The 22003-nt window shown below is 24.0% G+C and overlaps 2 protein-coding genes and 1 long non-coding RNA gene across 3 annotated transcripts in view; 2 read left to right on the plus strand and 1 right to left on the minus strand.

The window, feature by feature from the left end:
* Window positions 1-22003, plus strand: part of LOC145945592 (uncharacterized) — a 290305-nt gene that overhangs the window by 224772 nt on the left and 43530 nt on the right. The window lies entirely within an intron of this gene.
* On the minus strand, window positions 3322-11497 carry LOC145945651 (aminopeptidase N-like). Its single transcript, XM_083054726.1, has 9 exons — window positions 11441-11497; window positions 9366-9826; window positions 7941-8393; window positions 6923-7109; window positions 6410-6569; window positions 5944-6031; window positions 5089-5453; window positions 4298-4502; window positions 3322-3386 (listed from the first exon to the last, which is right to left on the minus strand). The coding sequence occupies exons 2-9, from the start codon at window positions 9803-9805 to the stop codon at window positions 3377-3379; spliced, it is 1908 nt and encodes a 635-aa protein (XP_082910852.1). The 5' UTR covers window positions 9806-9826; window positions 11441-11497; the 3' UTR covers window positions 3322-3376.
* On the plus strand, window positions 14191-19649 carry LOC145945652 (cytochrome P450 4c21-like). Its single transcript, XM_083054727.1, has 12 exons — window positions 14191-14408; window positions 14628-14734; window positions 14959-15049; window positions 15323-15508; window positions 16130-16202; window positions 16438-16564; window positions 16636-16699; window positions 17045-17139; window positions 17215-17283; window positions 17939-18116; window positions 18502-18678; window positions 18757-19649. Exons 1-12 carry the CDS (start codon window positions 14234-14236, stop codon window positions 18927-18929), a joined length of 1515 nt encoding a protein of 504 aa, XP_082910853.1. The 5' UTR covers window positions 14191-14233; the 3' UTR covers window positions 18930-19649.

Consider the following 22003-nt stretch of genomic DNA (forward strand, 5'->3'; position numbering starts at 1 on the left):
AAAAATCAATAAATACTGTTACAATTTACATCTATAAATGTTTTCATGTTATTTGCAATATGCAAGAAAATAAAGATAATAATTGAAATAAAAGAAACATTTAAAAGTTTACTTAAACATTAAATAAAATATTTTTTAGAAAATAAAAACTATAATAAGATAGCGAATTCTTTACGTATTTTTATATAATTATATTCAAAAGATATATCTAAATGTTTTGTATTTGACTTACCTTGATCTATCTTTGTAAAATCACGAGTCGAATCACTTTAGTCAAAAATGTATCGCTTAATTCTGATGTTATCTCTTCAAAGGACCATCAAAATCTGACGACGTTTGCAGTATGATAACATGTGAAATACATAATCTCACGTAAATAGCTTCTCAAGGTTATACATAACAAACGTCTTATTCGATCATTACTAAATCGATAAAAGTTGATACATAGTTAAAAAGTTCTCGAGAAACATTTTGTCTATTACAATTTAAAATAATTTTCAAAAAATTTAATCAGGAAATTATATGTTATTTGCAAACAGAAATATATATTTTTTATATTTGTCTGATTTTTAAAAGGAATTATTTTTTTCCTTGTCACAATTTATTGGATGATGTATAAAATAAGTACATTTGATATTTTTTCAATTTTTTACTGGGTTGTTATTCTAATTTAATGTAAGAGGAATTAAAAATTCTGTTCTAATGATAAGTACGAGATCAATAATGCAAAATTCAACTTTTTATAAAGTAAAGAAAAATTGATATAGCTTTTATGTGAGAAACACAATTTAATTTCTTCTTTTTATGCAGTAAGGATAAAATTCTTTTTTTCTTTTAAATTATAGTGTTATGCTCAGAATACAAATGTTATTAAAATTTTTATTTTACATAAATGTTAAAAAAAAACAAATAATATATAATTTTATAAATATGTTAATAATAAAATACTATAAATAATAAAATTATTATAAAAATTAATATGAATTAATAATGGTAATTTTAATATTTTAATATTATTATGTTAAATGTACTAAGTAAATATTAATAATAAGATATCAAAATATTAATGTTTATATTATATATATAGAATTTAATATCTTGTATTTATTTAAGATATCTTTGTATTAATATTTAATAGAGCGTTATATATATTCAATATGCATAATATTATATACACATACATACATATATACATACATATATACATACATATATATATATATATATATATATATATTTGTATAATAAACATTACATATAAATATAATTGATATTTACATAAATACTAAAACTGAATAATGAGAGCTAACAACGTTTTAAATACATTTACAATATAATACAATGAAAGTAATTAGAAACAAATAATCATATAATAAGTAATTTATAAATAAATAATAAATATATTAAACCTATACCTATTTGTATATATGTATAATATTTATAATATTATTTAGAATATTTAGGCTCTTTTGTACTGTTTATAAAATGGAAATACACCTGTTATGTTTCGAAAAATGTCCAAAATTTTAATTTTCCAGTCCCTTATTAGGTATCTCCTTTCGATATTTTGGTACAAACTTTGAAGAAAATCCAGATGGTTATTCATAAATTTATGTCGTTCTTTTAACTTCTCTTCAACAATAGGCAAATATGAGGGTGGCATATTTTTTAACGCGAATTCATATACCTAAAATAAATACTATTTTAATTTTGAATTTTTCATCAATTAATAATTTCGTAATTAATTATCATAAAAATATCTAAGAAAGAAAAAAAAGAAAATACATACATTACAATATAAGATATGTAATACATTCTGATAAAAAAAATAAATATTATAATGAATCTTTATAAATAAATATTTATAAAATTTACCTCTTCATATGATTTGATATAATACACATTATTAATAACCACAGTTATTATTACAATCATATTGATTCGGCTGTAAGAGTAAACCAATATGTCTAGATTTGTAGTTAATACATAAATAAAAAAATCTATAATAATGAGCAGTATACTTTTATAAAAAGGATTACCTGTGCTTTACAATTTCATAAAACTTCGATATTCTTTCAATTATTATATAGTTTGTAGCATGTCTTGCAAGAGTAGAAAGAAAAATATTGGTAGTTAAAGCGTAAACCTTATGCTCTTCTTCTTGTGTTAGCGTTTTATGTTTAATTTTGTCTAATTGAGAATTTTCAATTGTTTTTAAAAGAAACGACAGATAATAAACGATAATTTCGGGATTTTCAGAACAACTGAGGAACTCCAACATTTTAGGATCAGATTTTTCTTTGTATCTTCTAAATGCTTTCTGCCATATATGAACCCATACAGACATGTTCGCATACTTTAAACCATTACAATAAGTCCATTTCTGCCATCCAGGCAAAATTCTATAACATACGAAAAAGAAATATTTCATTTTTTGACATATATCGTATTGATATTTAGCACACGCAGTCTCTTTATTAATAAATTCCCCCAAATAAAGTCCATATATAATCAAATATAAATTATAAACACATATAATTATATATAAAATATGCATATCCGTATATGTTCGTTTTCTTTTGTATAACTATATACATATACAGAAAGAATAATGTATATAGATTAAGAAGAGTAATATAAAAGTCATTAAAAAAAATAAGATTTGTATTTTATACTTTTTATAAAAAAATTAAAATATTAAAAAATCTAAAAAAAATACCAATATAAAGTAATATATAAATTTATATATGATTATATATAAAAGGACATATATCTTCTTTTCACAAAATTATATTTTTTCTGAAAAAAAACAATGCAAAAATTATTTTTTTAATTTATTTAATTGTTTTTTAATTATTCATTATGTTATTTTTCCCGTATATATGGACAAAAATTATACAAATAAAAAAGTTGACATACATATATGCTCTGTCAAAAAATAATATATCTAAAGAGGAAACATCTGTATATAATGTATATTGTGTGTAAATTTCAAATCTGTTGAATAAATAGTTTCTGAAGAGAAAAAGCAGTGGTATCAACGCAGAGTACTCAACCCTAATACATATACATATTTATATTTGCGTTTATATCGCCTTCTTTTCCCCAGTAATATATCAAATATAAGAGCACAAGATTTAAAAAAGTATATATTATATAGAAATATAATGATTAAGAGACACTTACTTATTTTTTTCACTATCATGTAAATACAATTCTAATTGACGTGCGGCCATATGCATGCACGAAGGATTGTCTAAAAGACATCCCCATTTTGCCAGTTCCTGTTTGAAATATTTATCAAGATTGTTATTGGTGGGTGCCATTTGATCGTACATTTTCTCTTCTATTTGTTCAAACCAAGTTCTTGTTAGATTCAATACTTCCTACAATTTGATAAAAAAATTAATCTTTCTGTTCAGCCATTAAATTATTTACAAATATAATATATGTGAAAAAAATACATTTTTATTGACTAACAATAAAACTATTTTATTCCAATTTTATACAAACATAAATAACTATAAGAATAACGGTGATATGCGTTACTTCTTGATAATGAAAAGAACTAATTAGCGTACGATTAAAAATTTATCATATGTATAATTAGGTATTTCCTTAATAATTTAATATTATATTTTTTAAAGAAAATATGTCAAAGCTATGATACAAAATCGTTACTTTTATGCATTAAGGCTCCTGGCTCCTTACCGACCATTTTGGAATTGTGACGTCAGAGGCGAGAAAACACACGCTAAAAATTCTTAAATGCCATTTCGAAATAAAATAGAAGATATTTCGATGAAATAGCTTCGGATAACTTTAGCCACATTCTTAAAATACCTCGAAAATTATTCTTTTCCCTTTATAATCAATAAACAGCTGTAAAATGACTGTAATATGAGACCCAGTCCATCTGGTCTTTGCACATGCGCAATCATTCCGCATGACAAAATCTGATAGCACGATCATTTTATACGGTTGTTGATTGACTGTCAAAGGAAAAGAATAGTTTTTGAAAGTATTTTGAAAGTGTGCTAAAGTGTTTCATCGAAATATCTTTTCATTTAAAAATGGCATCTAAGAATTTTCAGCCTGTGCTTAATTTCTCGCCTCTGACGTCACAATCTAACATGGCCGCAGCGAGGAGATCCAAGAGCCTTAACTCGATATCTCTACTATAATTTTATCGAAAAACTTTATAACAAACAATGTGAGTACCCTAAAATATGCAAAATGATAATTTGAATATGGAAATATATTCGATATTAATTCAAAGATTCTGAACATAGGATACCATCCCAAATAATTTCTCTCTAGTCTTAAGTAGTTCGCGACTTCCCAGAATATAGGGAAATCAAGTTTTTTCTCCAGTGCCATTTGAAATGCGTCATGGACCAATTGCGCTCGATTGAGAACATGTATATCCGTATAATTTGTTGTATTCAAGTGACTGGCAATTCTTTGCCAATTCTCGGCATCATAGTAGACACTATAATATCCTATTGTTCAACAAATAAATATTATAGTTTCTTCTGAATGTATATAACAAAAAATATTTTAAATTTTATATATATTTATTATTAACGCATGTTTTAAACATGTACATACAAGCTATATATTAGAAATTGGACATATAGTATGTAGTATGATTTAAAAAATGCAAATCTTTTATATATTATTAATTGTAAAATTATTTGACGCCGATAATCGAATTAAAGAATAAAATTGAAAAATTGATTAGCATATGGAGCATTGTTTAAACTGATATACTGATTTTAATTATAATTACCTGATTTAATTTATAAAAATATAATATTTATATACGCAAAGTACAATCAATATTAAAATCGGCAATATAAGACTTATAAGAATAAAAATATGTAATAAAAGTAGATTTTTATAAAATAAATTTAATAAAATATATTACCAAATATTTGATGGAATATTATTATTTATATCATATGCGAAATGTAATTTCAATTTTTATCAAAATTTTAAGAACAAAAATATGTAATAAAGATAGATTATTTTTAGAAAATAAATGTAATAAAATATTAAGTATTAACATTATGATTTAATATTTACCAGTTTGTTGTATGTTGACAATGAGCCATTTATCATCACCCTCAACATCTATTCTGAACTCTGGTTTCGACTCCGTTAAACAATAACTAATATTTGGCAAACTTATATTAAAATCGATATGCCTTTTCGTAGTGTAGGTGAAGGGTATAAAATAAGGTATTCGATCTACTTTCTCTCTCGATATTGTCGCGCGACCATGGGTATAATTTCGGGTGACAAGTAGCACAGGAAAATGATCCTGTGCGGCCCAAGCATCCATTATCCGTTTTACATTTAGATTGTATCCCCGAGGATTTCGTTTATCTTTGACATTCTGCATAATGTTCCATAGATTATCAGGGGTGTCCAAATTAAAAGAAGTAAATCTGTAAAATTTGACATTGCGGAAATTAACAATTAATATGTATATATTTGTACCTTTTGATGTAATTTTCCAGGTTCAAACGTAGACAAAAGTTATTAATGGGTTTGTAATTTTTGTGTATGTTGAAGAATTATTTTTGTCTACATGTGAACCTCGTTTTGCATTAGAAATCTTACAAGCTCACATAAAACCACATAATTATATATAGATTACTTATATTAAAAACACAGTGTAATGTAAGATGGATCTCGTATAAATTTCTTTGTTAATATAAAATACTAATTAAATATATATTTATTATACTATATTTATATAATATTACAAATATATTACTATATGTATATAACTATACATAAATATACATATAGTAATATATAATAATATAGTAGTATATAGTAATATACATATATATATATATATATATGTATATATGTATATAATATATAACTATATATTTATATAATATTACAATAAAGGTACGTATTACTTACTTCGATTTTAAATACGTTTTGATGCCTATCCAAAATAAATCATGCGAAATTATTACACTTTCCAGCATACTCCGCCAATATATGGCTCCTACAGTAGAAACATAAAATATAAGGAATTATACAATAAACTTAAATAAATTTAAAACACAAGGTTTATAAATTTCAAAACATAGCTGATATAGTTTAAAAAATTTTTATTTATAAAATAATTAAATTAAGAACAAATAAATACAAAAAATCTATACTGATTTTAAATTTAAAAATTTTTTCTTCTCAGCGGAATTAAATTAAGAGAAAATAAATATAAATTTTAATCTTTTCTTAGATATTTATGGTTAGCGATTTATATTTGAACTATTGTTTAATAATATTTACAAATTTACATTCATATTATATATATATATATATATATATATATATATATATTTATATATATATATGTATATATATATATATACATACATACCTATGTGAGGAAAAGTTAAAAATGGATTAATTTGAAGCATATCTCTTGCATGTTTCATATCATTATTTATAGCAGATTTAGCATAATAATTGTTTAGACGACGAAATTCATATGTAGCTTGGACTACGAACAAATCCATCATCCGGGAATTTGGAAAAGCCTGCAGACAGATTGGTTTAAGCAAATTAATATATAATATGTAACTTTTTGACTTAAAAAATATTATTAAAATTATTCAAAATATATACTTGCAAAATTTTTTAAAATTATATTACAAAAATTATATTAAAATATATATGTTATCGCTCTTTAAAGGTTTTTTTTATTTTCTAATGTTTTTCTAATGCTTCTTCTAAATAGTTAAGTAATTATTGTAAGATATTAAAAAGAAAAATAATATATCGATATTTCTTCTATTCTAAACAAATGGAAGAAAATTTCAAAATTTGTTATATCATCACGGATAACATTAAAAAAATTTTCCTATAATTAACGTTAGAAATGTAATACAACCTTGTCGACGATATATATTTCGAGGAACTTAATAAAGCCTTTGTTTAACCACTCGTTACAACGACATGACGGATTGAAGAGCTCACCAAACCATTCATATATTATATCATGAGCTATTGAGAGCCTGAATGTAGTTTCATATGTAACAGAATAGAAATTATCTTCCTTGTAGATAAGATCTGTTTCACTGAAAATTATAAATATTACTGTAATTCTTCTTTTTGTTGTAGGCTTGTATAATTTATTTAAAGAAAAATTAAATATATTGTACACATATTAGTGTAAAATAATTCAAAAATTATCAAGTAAAAACAAAATTTTAATTATAAGAATAGATTAGTCAAACTTTGATAAATAAAAAAAATAGTTTTCTGTAATAATTTATTAAATATATTATGTTAATTATATGTAATTATTTTGTTTAACTTTATGTGCACATCTCTTTCTCGTTCTTTCTCAAATATAAAATAAGCGATAATTTTACTTTCCAATATTCTCTTCACATTTTTCTTTCGATGTGATAAAATAAATCTTTTAACAATTGATTAAACAAAAATGTAAAATTTATATTCATATAATGAATTCAATAATAACGACATACTAAACATATGTTCTTAACATTATAATTTAAAATTGCTAAAGCAAGTTAAAAATTTTTTTAAATCTTGATTTGACAATATAATAACAAAATAGTTTTTGAACGTATAAATCTAACTACTACACAATATATAAATGTAAATTATGCTGTAATTTTATTATAATATTACACATGTGTCATCGTAATTTATTAAAATCACTAATTATAGAAATTACTATAAGCATGAATATATAAATCTATATTTTTGAATTATAAAACTCCCTCTACATATGTAAATGCTATTATAAATCTTTCTTTAATTAAGCCAATTCTCACAATAAGCGTAGAGAATGCACATTGTTTGTACTTTGAAATTCTAATAGCTATAAATAATATTACATTTTAATTAATTATAATTATAATTATTTCTCAAATGTATACTTGTAAAATACGAATCCCCAAGTCTGCCAGATTTTGTCCTCAAAATTGGGAATAGCGATGTAATCAACTTTTTGAACGCTTTTTATAATATCCCAATTCTTCATTAAATATATAGTTACATTTTCGGCAACACTTTGCATGAATTTCATTTGTGATGTCAAATGCTTTCTACACCAGGTTCTGATCACAGTCGAATCAAGAACCGGATACATTTGGCCAATCTCATATATTATAATTGTTACATCGTTTGGAGAAATCGAAGGTGTCGTATGGAAGTAAGTAATTATTGTCGTATTCAAATCTTCAAATTCTTGTATCAACATATTCGACATAGCTCTATATATTCTTTCATGTTCTATAGTAATGTTAAAAGTGGCACTTAATTCCGGCTCGTCCAAACATGGAAATAATTCTCGAGCTCTTTTCGGCTGGTTTAGTGTCGCGATCATCCACCTACGACATTTTAATGGCATACTTTAGACAACTTTTTAGCAATTTTTGTGTTAACATCACAAAGTACATAATTTAAAAAAAACAATTATTTGCAGAAAAAAAAATTTTTTAAATAGCCTTCCTTTTTAGCCCTTACACAAATTTCTTTCTTAAAGAAAATACGTTTAAAGCAATTATTTATTTAATTCGATTATTAATATTTATTATATGTAAAGTATAATCATAACTCAGAGATAAAGAAGTTTTACGTTTTTTACATTGTAAAATAATATATTTTATTATAAAACTCACAACAAAAGTATGCATATTAAAATTTTCGATGATAATATAAATAATTTGTAAAATATAATAAATAATATTTACAAAAATAATAATATACAAATTAATATAAATATTAATATATGATTAATGTATAAATATATGTATACGTATAATGTATTGTTATTATACCGGATGTCCCATTTTAAAGGACCCAATCAAATATCTCAGAAACACTGCGTTAAATAAAAAAATGTTTCCTACAAAAGTTGTAGGGTTTCGAGGGGGACATAACATAGTAATATTCATATGACCTTGGACGGCGTCTCCAAGGTCAAGTGAAGGTGAGAATAAATTTTTTAAATGGAAACCCATATTTTTTATTATAACATCTTTTTCTACTAATTAATTTGAACAACTTTTATCTGAAGCATTTTTTTATTTTCTTCAAAATTCACCTTCTCACCTTCACTAGACCTTGGAGATGCCGCCCAAGGTCAAATAAATATTACTATGTTATGTCCCCCTCGAAACCCTACAACTTTTGTAGGAAACATTTTTCGATTTAACGCAGTGTTTCTGACAATGAGATATTTGAGTGGGTCCTTTAAAATGGGACATATTTATATGGTATATATTTATATACTTTTATATATTATTTTTATACATATATATATATATATAATTTATTTTTATACTTTTTTATTTACCCACTTTTCATCTTCATTTTTGTTTATGTACCAAGTTCGTGAAAACTTATTCGAGATGTGTTGATCAGTTATAAAATTTAAAAATTCTATATTCACAATATAAGCTTCATATTCGAAATTATTTACAGGCCATAGTTGATGGTCGAAATTAAGAACGACAGTTCCATCTTCAAAATTTTTTATATACTTTGGTGTATAGATCTTTCCACTCTCAACCGATATTAAATTTATTTTCATTATAGTTATATAAGTTGATACATGAAAAGTTATGTTCTGTGTTGCACAATTAATGGAAACTGTGATATTGGATTCGCCCTTTAACATGTGTCTTGATTCCAGTTTTAGCTTCAAATCATAATGAAATGGTACCAGACAGTTTGACGAAAAAGCCATTGCCATTACAACAATGTGTAATAAAATACTTAATGACAGTTTTAGGAACATGTCAGTTTTTGTTTCCAATATCTGTAAAATATTTTTATTAAGAGTAGAATAAAAAACAAAAATGGACCACAAGTTATTATACAGAAAATGCAAAACTGTCAACTTCTGTTCGAGGAAAAGGAAACATATCAAAAAATTGCACCAATTTAGAAAAATATACAATCTATTTAAACTGTTGTAAACTTTTATGAACATTTTTTTATATACATTGCGTTTTATATGCTTGTATTACACAATGTATGTTAATCTTAAATCGATAAATTCATATGTTTTCTATAAATTTAATTTTTTAGAAAGTAAAGAATATTGATATGCGTCTTATAAAATCACAATGTAAATAAAATTGTTGTCTTATAAAAACACAATGTATTAAAATTTTTTTCTACTTTTTGTAATTATCATACCAAAAACGCTAAATTTATTATGTGATAAAAGCAATATTTGATTTTTTTTACTTGAGTTACTAAAAACCTTGTATAGCTTTCTTGTATGTCTAACAATAAGTATGTATATCGATCTCGAAAATTGACGATACTTTAATGTGTATTTGTGTATATAAGAACAATATGTATGTTTCTAAGAGTGATCTCGATGTCAACACAGAAAAATTAGCACGAGCACATGTTGTGTCCAAAGCCGTTCAAAAAGCGATAATACAAATGATCGAAAATGAAAGAGTTAGATTTTTCCTAGAAATTACACGGTAACGGAAAGGCAAAAATTATTATTAATTAATATGGAATTTTGCCCAATAAAGAGAAATCCATGTATTCAAATTATTAGTTATAATTCCAGCTAGTAAATTATATTGTGTATGTACACTTCTCAAATTGTCTTCAAATTAAAGAAACTAAACATGTTTTAATTCGCAAGCTTATTTTTTTTAATTATCAAGTTTATGAAATGTGTTTCTTTTTATATTTTTTTAATGCAATTATGTGCATATATATATATATATATTTCTTTTATGCATATTGTAATATCGTACAAAACAATTGATTGAGAGACACAGCATAAAAAAATCTTAAATTAAATAAAATATATATATATAAAAGTACAAAAAATGATAAAATATCTCCTTCTAATAATTAGAGCTGTTGTCCATTTGAAATTTAACTTATTTCAAATTTTATCAACATTCATGAGCAAATCCAATTGAACGTTAACAAAAAAGAAATGTTTTCTTACCATTTATTACCATTTATTACCATTTATCGTTATATACATATTTTTCTATTTAGAAAAAATCTATTGTTTAATCCTTTTTTTATAAATTCATCATATACATTTATATTTAATTTAACATAATGTTCGAAGACATTGACTCTAGATTTCCATTTAAAAAAAATGTATCAAACAAAACATATGCAGTATTTTTAATTTTTAATACGTTATATGTTAAATGATCAAAAAGTAATGTTACAGTGAATTAAATGTTTTCATGTTAACTGCAATATGCAGAAAATAAAGACAACAGTTAAAATAGAGAAAGGAATATGTGTAAATACTTTCTTCGAAACTAAGTAAAATTGTATTAAAAAAAAAAAAAAAAAACTATAAATAATCAATGCCTTCTCTACATATTTTTACATTCATATGTAATAAAAAAATCTAAATGTTCAGTATTTTACTTACACTATTAGTTGAATCACAAGCTGTTATTTTATATAGCTCTAAAAGTATATCGCTCAATCTTGCCTCTTCGAACGACAATCGAAAACTGACGACAATATCATAACATATGAAGTACATAATGTTATGTAAATATCTTCTTAAAGCCCATGTTTACACTACGAATCGTCGATACTACCTAATCAAAACGAAGTAGCCTAAGGATCTGGATTACAAATCCTTTCATATTTTCAAGAAGTGAATATATGTATATAGTTTATTTTATTATAGGGGGATATTTTATACTTCAATTTAATATAATTTTACATAAACTATGATCTCGCAAAATATTTATTGTCTTCGATGATGTTATTTCTATACTTTTATATATAAAAAATATAAGAGATGTAAAAAAAATTAATCGAATTAAAAAAAATGTATAGTCGTTTTTAAGAAACAATATATAACTGCGAGTTGCAAATGAAATATACTAAACTGTAAAATGATATATAAACATTTATTTAAATCCGTTCAGCCTGAAAATTGTTTGGATAATGAAAATGAAATCTTACTATCGAGCTTAACATAATGCTGTTTAACAAATGCTAAATTTGCGATTAGTTTAATTTATATTAATAATAATTAATTAAACTGATGATAATCAAACTAATAATAATTAAGAATTATTTATTAATGTTAACTGTTAAAAATTTATGTAATTTGTAACATGCAACTGTGTACTTTTTTTTAAAAGCAACTATGTGTTTTCTTTAGACAAATTGATTGGTCTTATTATTCCGTGCATAAAAGTATTAAGATGACATTACCGAAAACTGAATATTTTACAAGATATTTTACATTTTATGTAAAAAAAATTGTTAACTTCAAACCTTATAACTCACAAAAAGTAATTTTAAAAAAATTACTTTATTATAGTTTTGGAAAGCTCTCGAGATAAGCTACAAGAATATGCAATGAAAAATAATAGGCTCCATTTAAGAAATTGAAGATGACCTTTATGTGATCTTCAAACGACTATCTTATGTTTCTCTCGAAGTCAAAAAATTTTTGTATAAAACATTTTTTTCTACGATCGCTTCCTGCAAAGTTACGAGGGGTGATAGATTAAAATTGGACACCCTGTATATATATATATATATATATAATATTATTACTTAATAATAATAATTATTATTATTGTTATTAACAATATAATATATTTTACATTAATAATGATTATGTAATTGTTTAACTATGCATTGTTTAACTGTATGTACTTTACATTAAAATATATGATGTATTATTATCAAATATAAATTAAATATTGTATAAAATATTAAAATAATACCTTTTCTAATATTATCTTCATAATCAAGATCGGCGGCGATGCGAACGGAAGCAGTAACATTGGTGACGACAGAAACAGTACGAAACCGGCAATAATAGAAATTTGAGCGTCTGAACGATTACTTAATTCTAATGTCAATTATAATAATAATAATGATGAAATATGATAAAATAAAAATAATAATATGACACTTACGTTGCGTCAATAATGTCATTTAATAATATCCATTTCATGGTTATACCTTTTTCTTATAAGAGGCAATCAATGTGAAGCACCGATATATAAAAAATGGCTGTTTGAAGGACATCTCCGATTGGCTAAACAGTCATACATTAGGGACAAACTCGCTTTGCGTGTATGCGTGCGAAGTTATGTATGCGAGATCTGAAGACTGAAAGTCTTAAATATTACTTTTTTAAGTACGAATTTTCGAGTTCTCGGGATTGACTGCACCAATCATCTTTAAACTGATCGCAATCGAAAGCTTATATTCACATTATATAAGCAAAATGCTTTAGTTCTGGAAATATTTTGACAGAAAGATCATTTGACAGGAAAACTCCGGATAAGCTACTTGGTAGCAACGCGATATCTCTGACGTTAATCGAATTTTTTTATACATTTGGCGTCGCGTCGCTTGATAATATCTCCATTTATAAAACACATAGAGCAAAAATAAAGACGCTTTTTATATAATTCGAACTCAATCTATTGATTGATGAGCGTAGTAAGAACTCGATTGCTTTAGCCGTTATTGCGTAACTGCGAAATCTATGATACTCTCAACTGTCCGATTTACGTAAAGAGACACGGAGTGCCTCTTGATGTAAGGCATATTGTTCATCTTGACACAAAAAAGTGAACAAAATACTTGATGCAAGTAATTATGGACTAGCTCAAGATCTATTAAATTACGCAATTAACAAAAAAATGTTATGGAATTACTTGAAAACAAAAAGTGCGAGATCACATGGCATACAAAACATATACCTATTAATACATACGGATAAGGACATTATAATATATGCATATATGCCAATGTTAGATTGAATTCTTTTATATCTTCATTCTTTTGTAAAGATGATAGCTAATATTACATTAAAATAATTTAAACAAGAATAGAAAAGTGGAATTTTTTGTGGCGTAACATCAAAATTATGATTTTACTATATCCTTATCGATGATGATTTTAAACTAGAATTTATTTATATAATTTTTAATTTTATTTAAATGTTTAAGAAATTCTTGCAATCTTCCACGTATTACACTTGACCTTTTAAGAATGATTAACGACTTTTCAATCTAAAAACTGTAGGTATTGATTATTGCGTAAGATACATTTTTATTCGCATTTGTTTGAGTGGGGAAAACATAATAAAAGCAATAATGAGTCAAAGATATCGGCACATTTGTGTAGTAAGATAAATATAAAATTATATTATTATTTTGTTGTTATCGTTGTTTGTACAATGACATTTATAAGTGTTGTACTAATTATTCTGGCATGTATTGCTACAATAAGTTACTTTATCTTAAATTACCATCGCCGACAGTCTTCTATTAAAACAGTAAACACTCTACCTGGTCCAAAAACATTTCCGCTTATTGGAAGTGCCTACTATTTTCTGCAGCGGAGTTCTGATGGTAATATTAAAAATATGCTTACTTATAGAAAAATGCTTATAATTTATAGAAAAAGGAAGAAGGAATTAATAATAAAATTTTTAATATATTAATATTCTATCAATAGAATAAAAATAAATTATTGTTAACTTTGCATTAATATGTAATAAATATAATGAATATAATGAAATATAGATAAATTATTTCTTTCACACAATATAGCATAAATTATTTTTTTAGAAATTTTGGATACTATAGTTAATCTAGCAGGAGATTATTCATCTCCATTTCAATTTTGGATGGGCAACAAGTTATTCCTTATAATATACGAATCAGATCAGATACAGGTAGAAAGATAACATATGTTTTACTGTTATAAATTACTTACATCTTTTATAAATAAATTAGTATCTATATTTTTTATAGAAAGAAAATCTATTTAAAATAAATAACTTTTATATTTATAATATCTAATCAAAGTGATTTTCTGAAGTGTATGTTAATTGTTTGAAATGACACAAATAAATGTGTATTGGAAAAATATTTTTAAAAATTTTATATAACATTGTAGACAATTTTACAAAACAGTCGATGCTTGGATAAAAGTACAATATATAAATTATTTGAACCAATATGTGGCAAAGGAATATTGACAGCTCCTGGTAAGATGTATTTTTAAAAAGATAAAACATAATTAGTTACTTTTAGAAAGATATTTATTTTTAACAGATTTAAAAAGTACAAAATTCTTTAAAGTAATATGACTTATTGTTAGAAGAATTTGTAGCGATTCAAAGTGCGCGTGATTCAAAACTATAATACATGTGAAAATCAGAGTGATCGGTGACTTAATAAATGATATTTTAATTTATTTTTAATTTTTTCGTAAAATTTATCTTTCTTTCTTTATTATCTTCTTATAAAATTAATTTCAGCACCTATATGGACTGAATATCGAAAAATGATGGCGCCAAGTTTTAATACAAATATGTTACAAAAATATTTTAATATATTTGTCGAACAATCCTTAATATTGACGGACAAATTAGAAAAAGGACTAAACGGGAATGAAGTTTTTTTTCTTCAACCTTTATCAGAATGTACTTCAACTATTGCAAGTGGTAAGGTCATGTACCTACTTTAAATTAATTGTCAAACATCTCATATCATAAATGGCATCATAAAAATTTTTACAAAGTCACGAAATTCGCTAAGGATGAAAAAAGTACATATCGTATACAACAGTAATTACATTTTATAAATTGAATAATGTTAAACGCTATTTGTTTAAAAATAAGATTTTAAAGATTATTAAATTATGTACTAATTTTATAACAATAGAATCAGATTTATACATTTTATTCGAGTTAAATATAATTATACGCTTAAAATATGTATAAAATATAATATAAAAGTGTCAATTTATGAGTTTTTGAGTTTATATTTTCATTTTAGACATTCAATTCTAATAATAAAATATGCTGTAAAAGATTCCCCAACATTTGAGACACTAATATAAATTAATGTTGCAAAAATTACAATAAACTACAATGACATAAATACAGTCTTTTACAGCTGATTGTTATTTTCAAATACTTGTTAAAGAAGCATCCATCTCCTATTTTAAAATTACATATCACATTTATTTGGTAAATTTAATGTTTAATAAGTAACTCAATATAATTAGTCAATAACTATAGCTATTTTGAATAATGAGTTCACTTTTATTTGACATTATAAAGTTGCAATGACGGACCTCAAAGAGGAATATATAACGGATCAAGTAGTAAACCAATATTTCAAAGCAACAGAAAGGTAAGATAAGGTTTGATATAAATAAAGATAATTAAATTTCTTTTAAGAGAATATTTTATAAAGGAAACACTTGAATTCTAAATAAAATTTTTGTTATATAAATAGATTTATTGACATATAAATTTATAGAAATCAATATTTATTTTTAATTTTATTGATGGAACTTAATAAACACGATTAGTTAAATATGCTTCTATATTTTACAAAATATTATTTAAACAAAAACATTTTTCAGCTTCAAAGAAACTTTCAAATTACGATTAAAAAATATACTTCTATTCCCTAATTTTATATTCAATCTCACTGCTGTGGGACGAAAACAGCGAGAAACTATAAACATCGCAAATTCAGCTATGGATAAAGTAAATATTGCAAATATTATTACTCTTGCTTGCATAGCATATTATATATTACACAATTTATTATTACATAGGTAATACAGCAGCAAATGTATATATTAAATGAAATGAATACCAAGACTAAAGATAAAACAAGTCGTAAGTTTGTTGGTATTTTATTTGTACGTTTTGAGCTCTTTGCATTTTGATATTGCACAGATAACAAAATGAGTTTCTTTTATGTATAGCTTTAGATAAAATATTATTATAATGTGTTTTATTATTAAAATATTTAATATTTTTCATTGTTGTAAATTCATTGTAGCGTCTTTTTTTTCATTCTTGCTTTATTTATTTATTTTTTTTTTATTAATTTTTAAATAATTATAAAATCTTTATCATAAAATTGAGAAAATAATTAACATACTTACATATATACTCATAAACGTACATACGCATGCACTTAACACTCACAAAAAAGCTTATATTCTTTAAATTATATAGATAGGTCACTTCTTCATGTTTTATTGGAAGCATTTTATAAAAATAAGTTGACACGAAAGATGGTACGCGATAACTTTATTAATATGCTACTTGGGGTATGTAAAGTATTTTTACATATATGATTATAATTGTATATAAAAAATAAATATATATAATTATTTATTTATCAGGCCGCCGACACAACTGCTGTTACTTTAAATTTTGTGATCTTAATGTTAGCAAATTTTCCAGATATACAAGTATGTACAAATTAAAATTTACTCAATAATAATTTATTCACTTGTTTTAAAAAGTATTACGAATGATATAGTTTTAGGATACAGAAAAAAAATTTTTTTTCTAAAACAATAATAAAGGAAAATTAAATTTTTTATTGTGACAGTTCAGATTAGAATTTTGTTTTGCATAAAAATTTATTATTTGTTAATACTTTTGAATAAGTAATGGTCGACAGTTAAAACTTTTTGAAGATTATTTAGGATGATTTTGACAACATATATATTAAAATCAAGATCTCCTTTATGCTTCATCTAAATTTCAAATAATAACGCGCTTATTGTTAGAGTATCTTTTCATATAAAAATAACTAAATTTGTTATAAAATTATAAATTTATTTAAATAAAAACTTTGTGTATAATGTTTCAATAAAATTAAGAATCTTAATAAAGCCATAGAAAAATGTATACATTAATATTTATCACTGTCAGTATTTATATTCCAGAATGATATATAAATAAATGTAATTAATAAGATTGCATAATAATTCATAAATATAATTAATATGATTGCATAATAAGATTACATTTCTCTTACGATAGATATTGCATATGTTTATATTTATATAATATTAAGTATCTTATATAATTTTATAATATAGAATAATATATATATAGGAAAACGTATATAAGGAATTATGGAAAATTTATGGGACGAAAACTCTAAAATCTGCCCCAGTTAAATACGAAGATTTACAACATATGGATTATTTAAATCGTGTTATAAAAGAAACTATGAGAATATTTCCTACTATTCCTATAATTGCGCGATATCTAACGGAAGACGTACAAATGGGTTTGTTTACATTCAAAAATAAATAGTTTTATATGCATATTATTATTGTATGTATATAGCTTAAATGTAAAAAAATTTACTTTTAAAGAAACTATATTTTATAAATAATGTATCTTCAAAAAATTATTAAATCGAAAAAGTCGAATATAATAAATCAAATATAAAAAAGATCACAAGAAATTGTGCTCATTAAGTTTAATACAAAAGAAATTTGAAAAAATTATTTCTAATTTTAACAACAAATATTGTTTTGTAAATCAAATATACACGCTTGTAGAATAAAACAAAAATAGATTTTATATTACTATTTCCTATTGTTTTATTTCATAAGCTATTTGTTATGCGTCTATTATAATAACATTAAAAACAAAAATATATGTTTCAGGAGAGGTTATTTTACCAAAAGATTCTAATGTCGTTATAAGTATTATGACATTACATCGAAGCGAAAAATATTGGCCCAATCCGTTGGTATTTGACCCGGACAGATTTCTCCCTGAGAAAATAGGAACATCTTATAAGAATTACATGCCATTTAGCATAGGAACCAGAAATTGTATAGGTAAATATGGACAAATCATAAAACAGCAGCATGTATCACATTAAAATTGAATTGCATGTAACTTCTAAACTTTTGCAGGTACAAGATATGCAATGATTTCGATGAAAGTTATCCTAGCAACTTTGATACGAACATTTGTGTTCAAAATAGATAAAAGTATTCCGATAGATAAATTAAAATTAAGTATGGACTTGCTACTATCTACTGTGGAGCCTATAAAATTCAAAATTGAAAAACGAAATCTGTATTAAAACGGAGCAAAATTATTGGAAGATAATACAATATTTTTTACAAACACATATATATAAATATACATATATATATATACATATATAATATTTTATATATGGTATACGGATACGAAGGGAAGAAGATAAATCGCAAGTTAGTTACAACACGTTTACAATTAAATTGATATTTTTTTATATATGATTTTTTTATATATAATATAGTATAGTATATGAGCACAAAAGGAAAAAGATGAGTAATTTATTTATGATTAAATAAGTCAACAATAGCGCAAATAGTTGAAAAAAAGAATCTACAACCGTGTTCTATGCAATAGCTGAATGGTATTTAGTAAATGTTATTAAAATGAGAGAGCAAAATGTTTTTCTGTTGCGAATAACGATAATTATAATTCTTCGCTTTCTAATTAATATAATACTTAAATTACAAGAATTATTAAGTACATTTAATGTTCAGTTTAATAATTTTTTGTTTAATTTAAATGTACGATTAAGTGAAATCTAAACAAAAAATAAACAACTGTGAAAAACGAAAATTATTCCCGCAGCCAAACTTTTAAGTTTCTTGCTAAAATTTTAATCAAAGCACGAAAATTTTTATAAGTCTAATTTAATTTTTAAATTATTCGAGAAAAATTAAGTCAGAAATAAATTATATCAAGTCATTCTATTAGAATATGGAGAGATTATATAAAAAATATATTCAATTATTGTAATTTATTTTTAGAAATAAACTTATTAATAATAAAAAATTATTTTTTGCACTATTTATCACACTTATATATTAATGTGTGCACACACACACACACACACACACACATACACACGTATATACTTATATAGAGTGTTTAAGAAAACAAATAATTCTATATTTCTCCGCCAATTTCCGCTAATTTTGCTTTTGCTAAGAATACATGATAAAAATAATTATTAAAATTAATTTTATTAATTACTATAAGTACATCTATTTTTCAAAATTGTTTCAGATAATTATTTTAGTACTTTATAAATTTTCATAAAATATTTATTGATGTATATAATTATTTCTATAATTTTGCTATTATTTTAATAATTTTATTTCAATTATTTTAGTAATTATCATTATAATTATCTAATTTATAATACAGCGTTAATAAATTATATTTTGTCATTTTCCATTATTGTGATGAGTACACCTTCCACAAAATCAATTTTTTCTCCACTTTCAATAATTTAAAAAAAATTTCTATATAAGAAACATATTTTAAAGTATGTTAAAACTAATAAAATAGTTAACGATCTAGTCAAATTTACCTTGTGTAGACTATATAAGCTTGACGTAATCTATTTTTCTAGAATTATAATTATTATTTTATACAATAAAATTATATTCTATAAAGTTAAAATGACATTATTTTTTAGACCAATTTTTTACAGTAATTTAAAGCACACTGTTTTTTTTTGTATAACACTTTTTCACGTGGCGCGTGAACTTGGCGTCTTTTTTTTACCTTTTTTTTAAAAATAGTAAGTTTTTAAGAATTATTCTACTCACACCATTGTTCTTAAAAAAGAAAGAAAATCAGATGATGGTGGGTTCAGAAACTTACGCTTGTTACTTTTTGCTTCGATATTATTTTTTATTCAGCTTTTACACAATTCTTTGCGTCTCTTTAGCCAGTTTTATTAGTGGCTATATAAAGAATCATTTTTGCCAATAAAATGACATAATTGTAAGAACTTACTAAAATTATTTTTAATTGATAAAGTTAATTTTTCTGTTTTTTTTTTTTTCAAAATCTGATTCGCTATTTTATACAGTTTTCTTCCTATTGTCACCAATTACCCAAAACATAGAATTACAATTTCAATAAATTGATATATTTTTGATTGTATATTATCAAGGAAGAGAGAAAAGAAAGAGGCGACGTCAGAGCTAACATAAAAAACCACTCCACATTAACTATAAAATTCGTATTATTTTTAATATAATCAAAGTTTGAGACAAATATTTAATTCTACTATTTTTCAGAATGACGCCGCTTAATTCGTAGAACGTAATAATGTTACTCTATATAATTTTCACTGCTTTAAACCTTCCACAAAGTCCGATAACTTTGAAAGAAGTAGAAGTAAAAGAAAAATTTAATAATATACTGCAGAGGAAATACAAAATGAAAAAGTTCGATTAGAAGACGAAAAAACTTTTGATTTTTACATATAAAGTTCCAGAAGCGGAAAGAGTTGATCTATTAACACAGATGATGATAATGTATATCTTCCGGAGAAAGTTATTCGTAGTTCTATTGATAAAGCCAAATCAGATGATTATTAAAAATAAGCACAATGTGAACGATTTTATTTTAGGCGTAAAAAGAAACAGAAAATATATTCGTGAACATTGCTTAATGATTTATTTCGACGCACTCTTTGATTCTGTTTTGTGCACACGGCACTTCGGATATCTTTTTCTTTATGTACTTCCATCGCATATTATGTTATATATTAACAGATCAGCGCAACTGAAGAAAAATAATGCAACAGCGTGGCTCCTATATCACGACGTTGTCATCTCATTTTCCCAAAAATTGAATCATGGAAACAATATTAATATATATGGATGGATTTGGCATTCGATGCTCTTCAATTTTTGTTTGAACAAAATTCTTAAATTTCGTAAAATAATAAGGAGGGGGAAAGAGTGTAAATTAAAAAATTTGACTTTTTCAAAAAATATGATTAAGCCATTCTAAAGAATATAAAATATTACAAAACTTTTGTATAAAACATTTTCTTATATTCCTTATATTATTACAGATATTCGCTGAAAATATATAAAAATCCGTTATTTTCAAAGGGTTGTTTCAGCCCTTAAACGTTGAGATAAGTACCTAAAAAAAATATAGATCAAATATTTTTTTATGCTCTACAACATATCCAAAGCGTATCAAAATTGGTGAGGGACACTTCCCTTGTAAGAGAAATTATGAAAACGTGAAACATGAATATAAATCTAAACTTATTTTTATGTATATTTATTAATCTTATTTTCAATCAATCAGATTGCTCTATACGTGTTACTGAAAAGGCATTATTAA

This window comes from Prenolepis imparis, unplaced genomic scaffold (genome assembly GCF_030444845.1).
Source record: "Prenolepis imparis isolate NDT839.2.m4 unplaced genomic scaffold, iyPreImpa1.0 SCAF_14, whole genome shotgun sequence".
NCBI lineage: Eukaryota > Metazoa > Arthropoda > Insecta > Hymenoptera > Formicidae > Prenolepis > Prenolepis imparis.

Coding starts and splice junctions, on each gene's coding strand:
- LOC145945652 (XM_083054727.1), top strand. CDS start 14,234: ATGACATTTATAAGTGTTGTACTAATTATTCTGGCATGTATTGCTACA. Junction 16,700..17,044: donor GACTAAAGATAAAACAAGTC/GTAAGTTTGTTG, acceptor TAAATTATATAG/ATAGGTCACTTCTTCATGTT. Junction 18,117..18,501: donor AACGGAAGACGTACAAATGG/GTTTGTTTACAT, acceptor TATATGTTTCAG/GAGAGGTTATTTTACCAAAA.
- LOC145945651 (XM_083054726.1), bottom strand. CDS start 9,805: ATGTTCCTAAAACTGTCATTAAGTATTTTATTACACATTGTTGTAATG. Junction 7,110..7,940: donor TGGGGATTCGTATTTTACAA/GTATACATTTGA, acceptor TATAATTTTCAG/TGAAACAGATCTTATCTACA. Junction 6,570..6,922: donor AAATATATATCGTCGACAAG/GTTGTATTACAT, acceptor ATCTGTCTGCAG/GCTTTTCCAAATTCCCGGAT.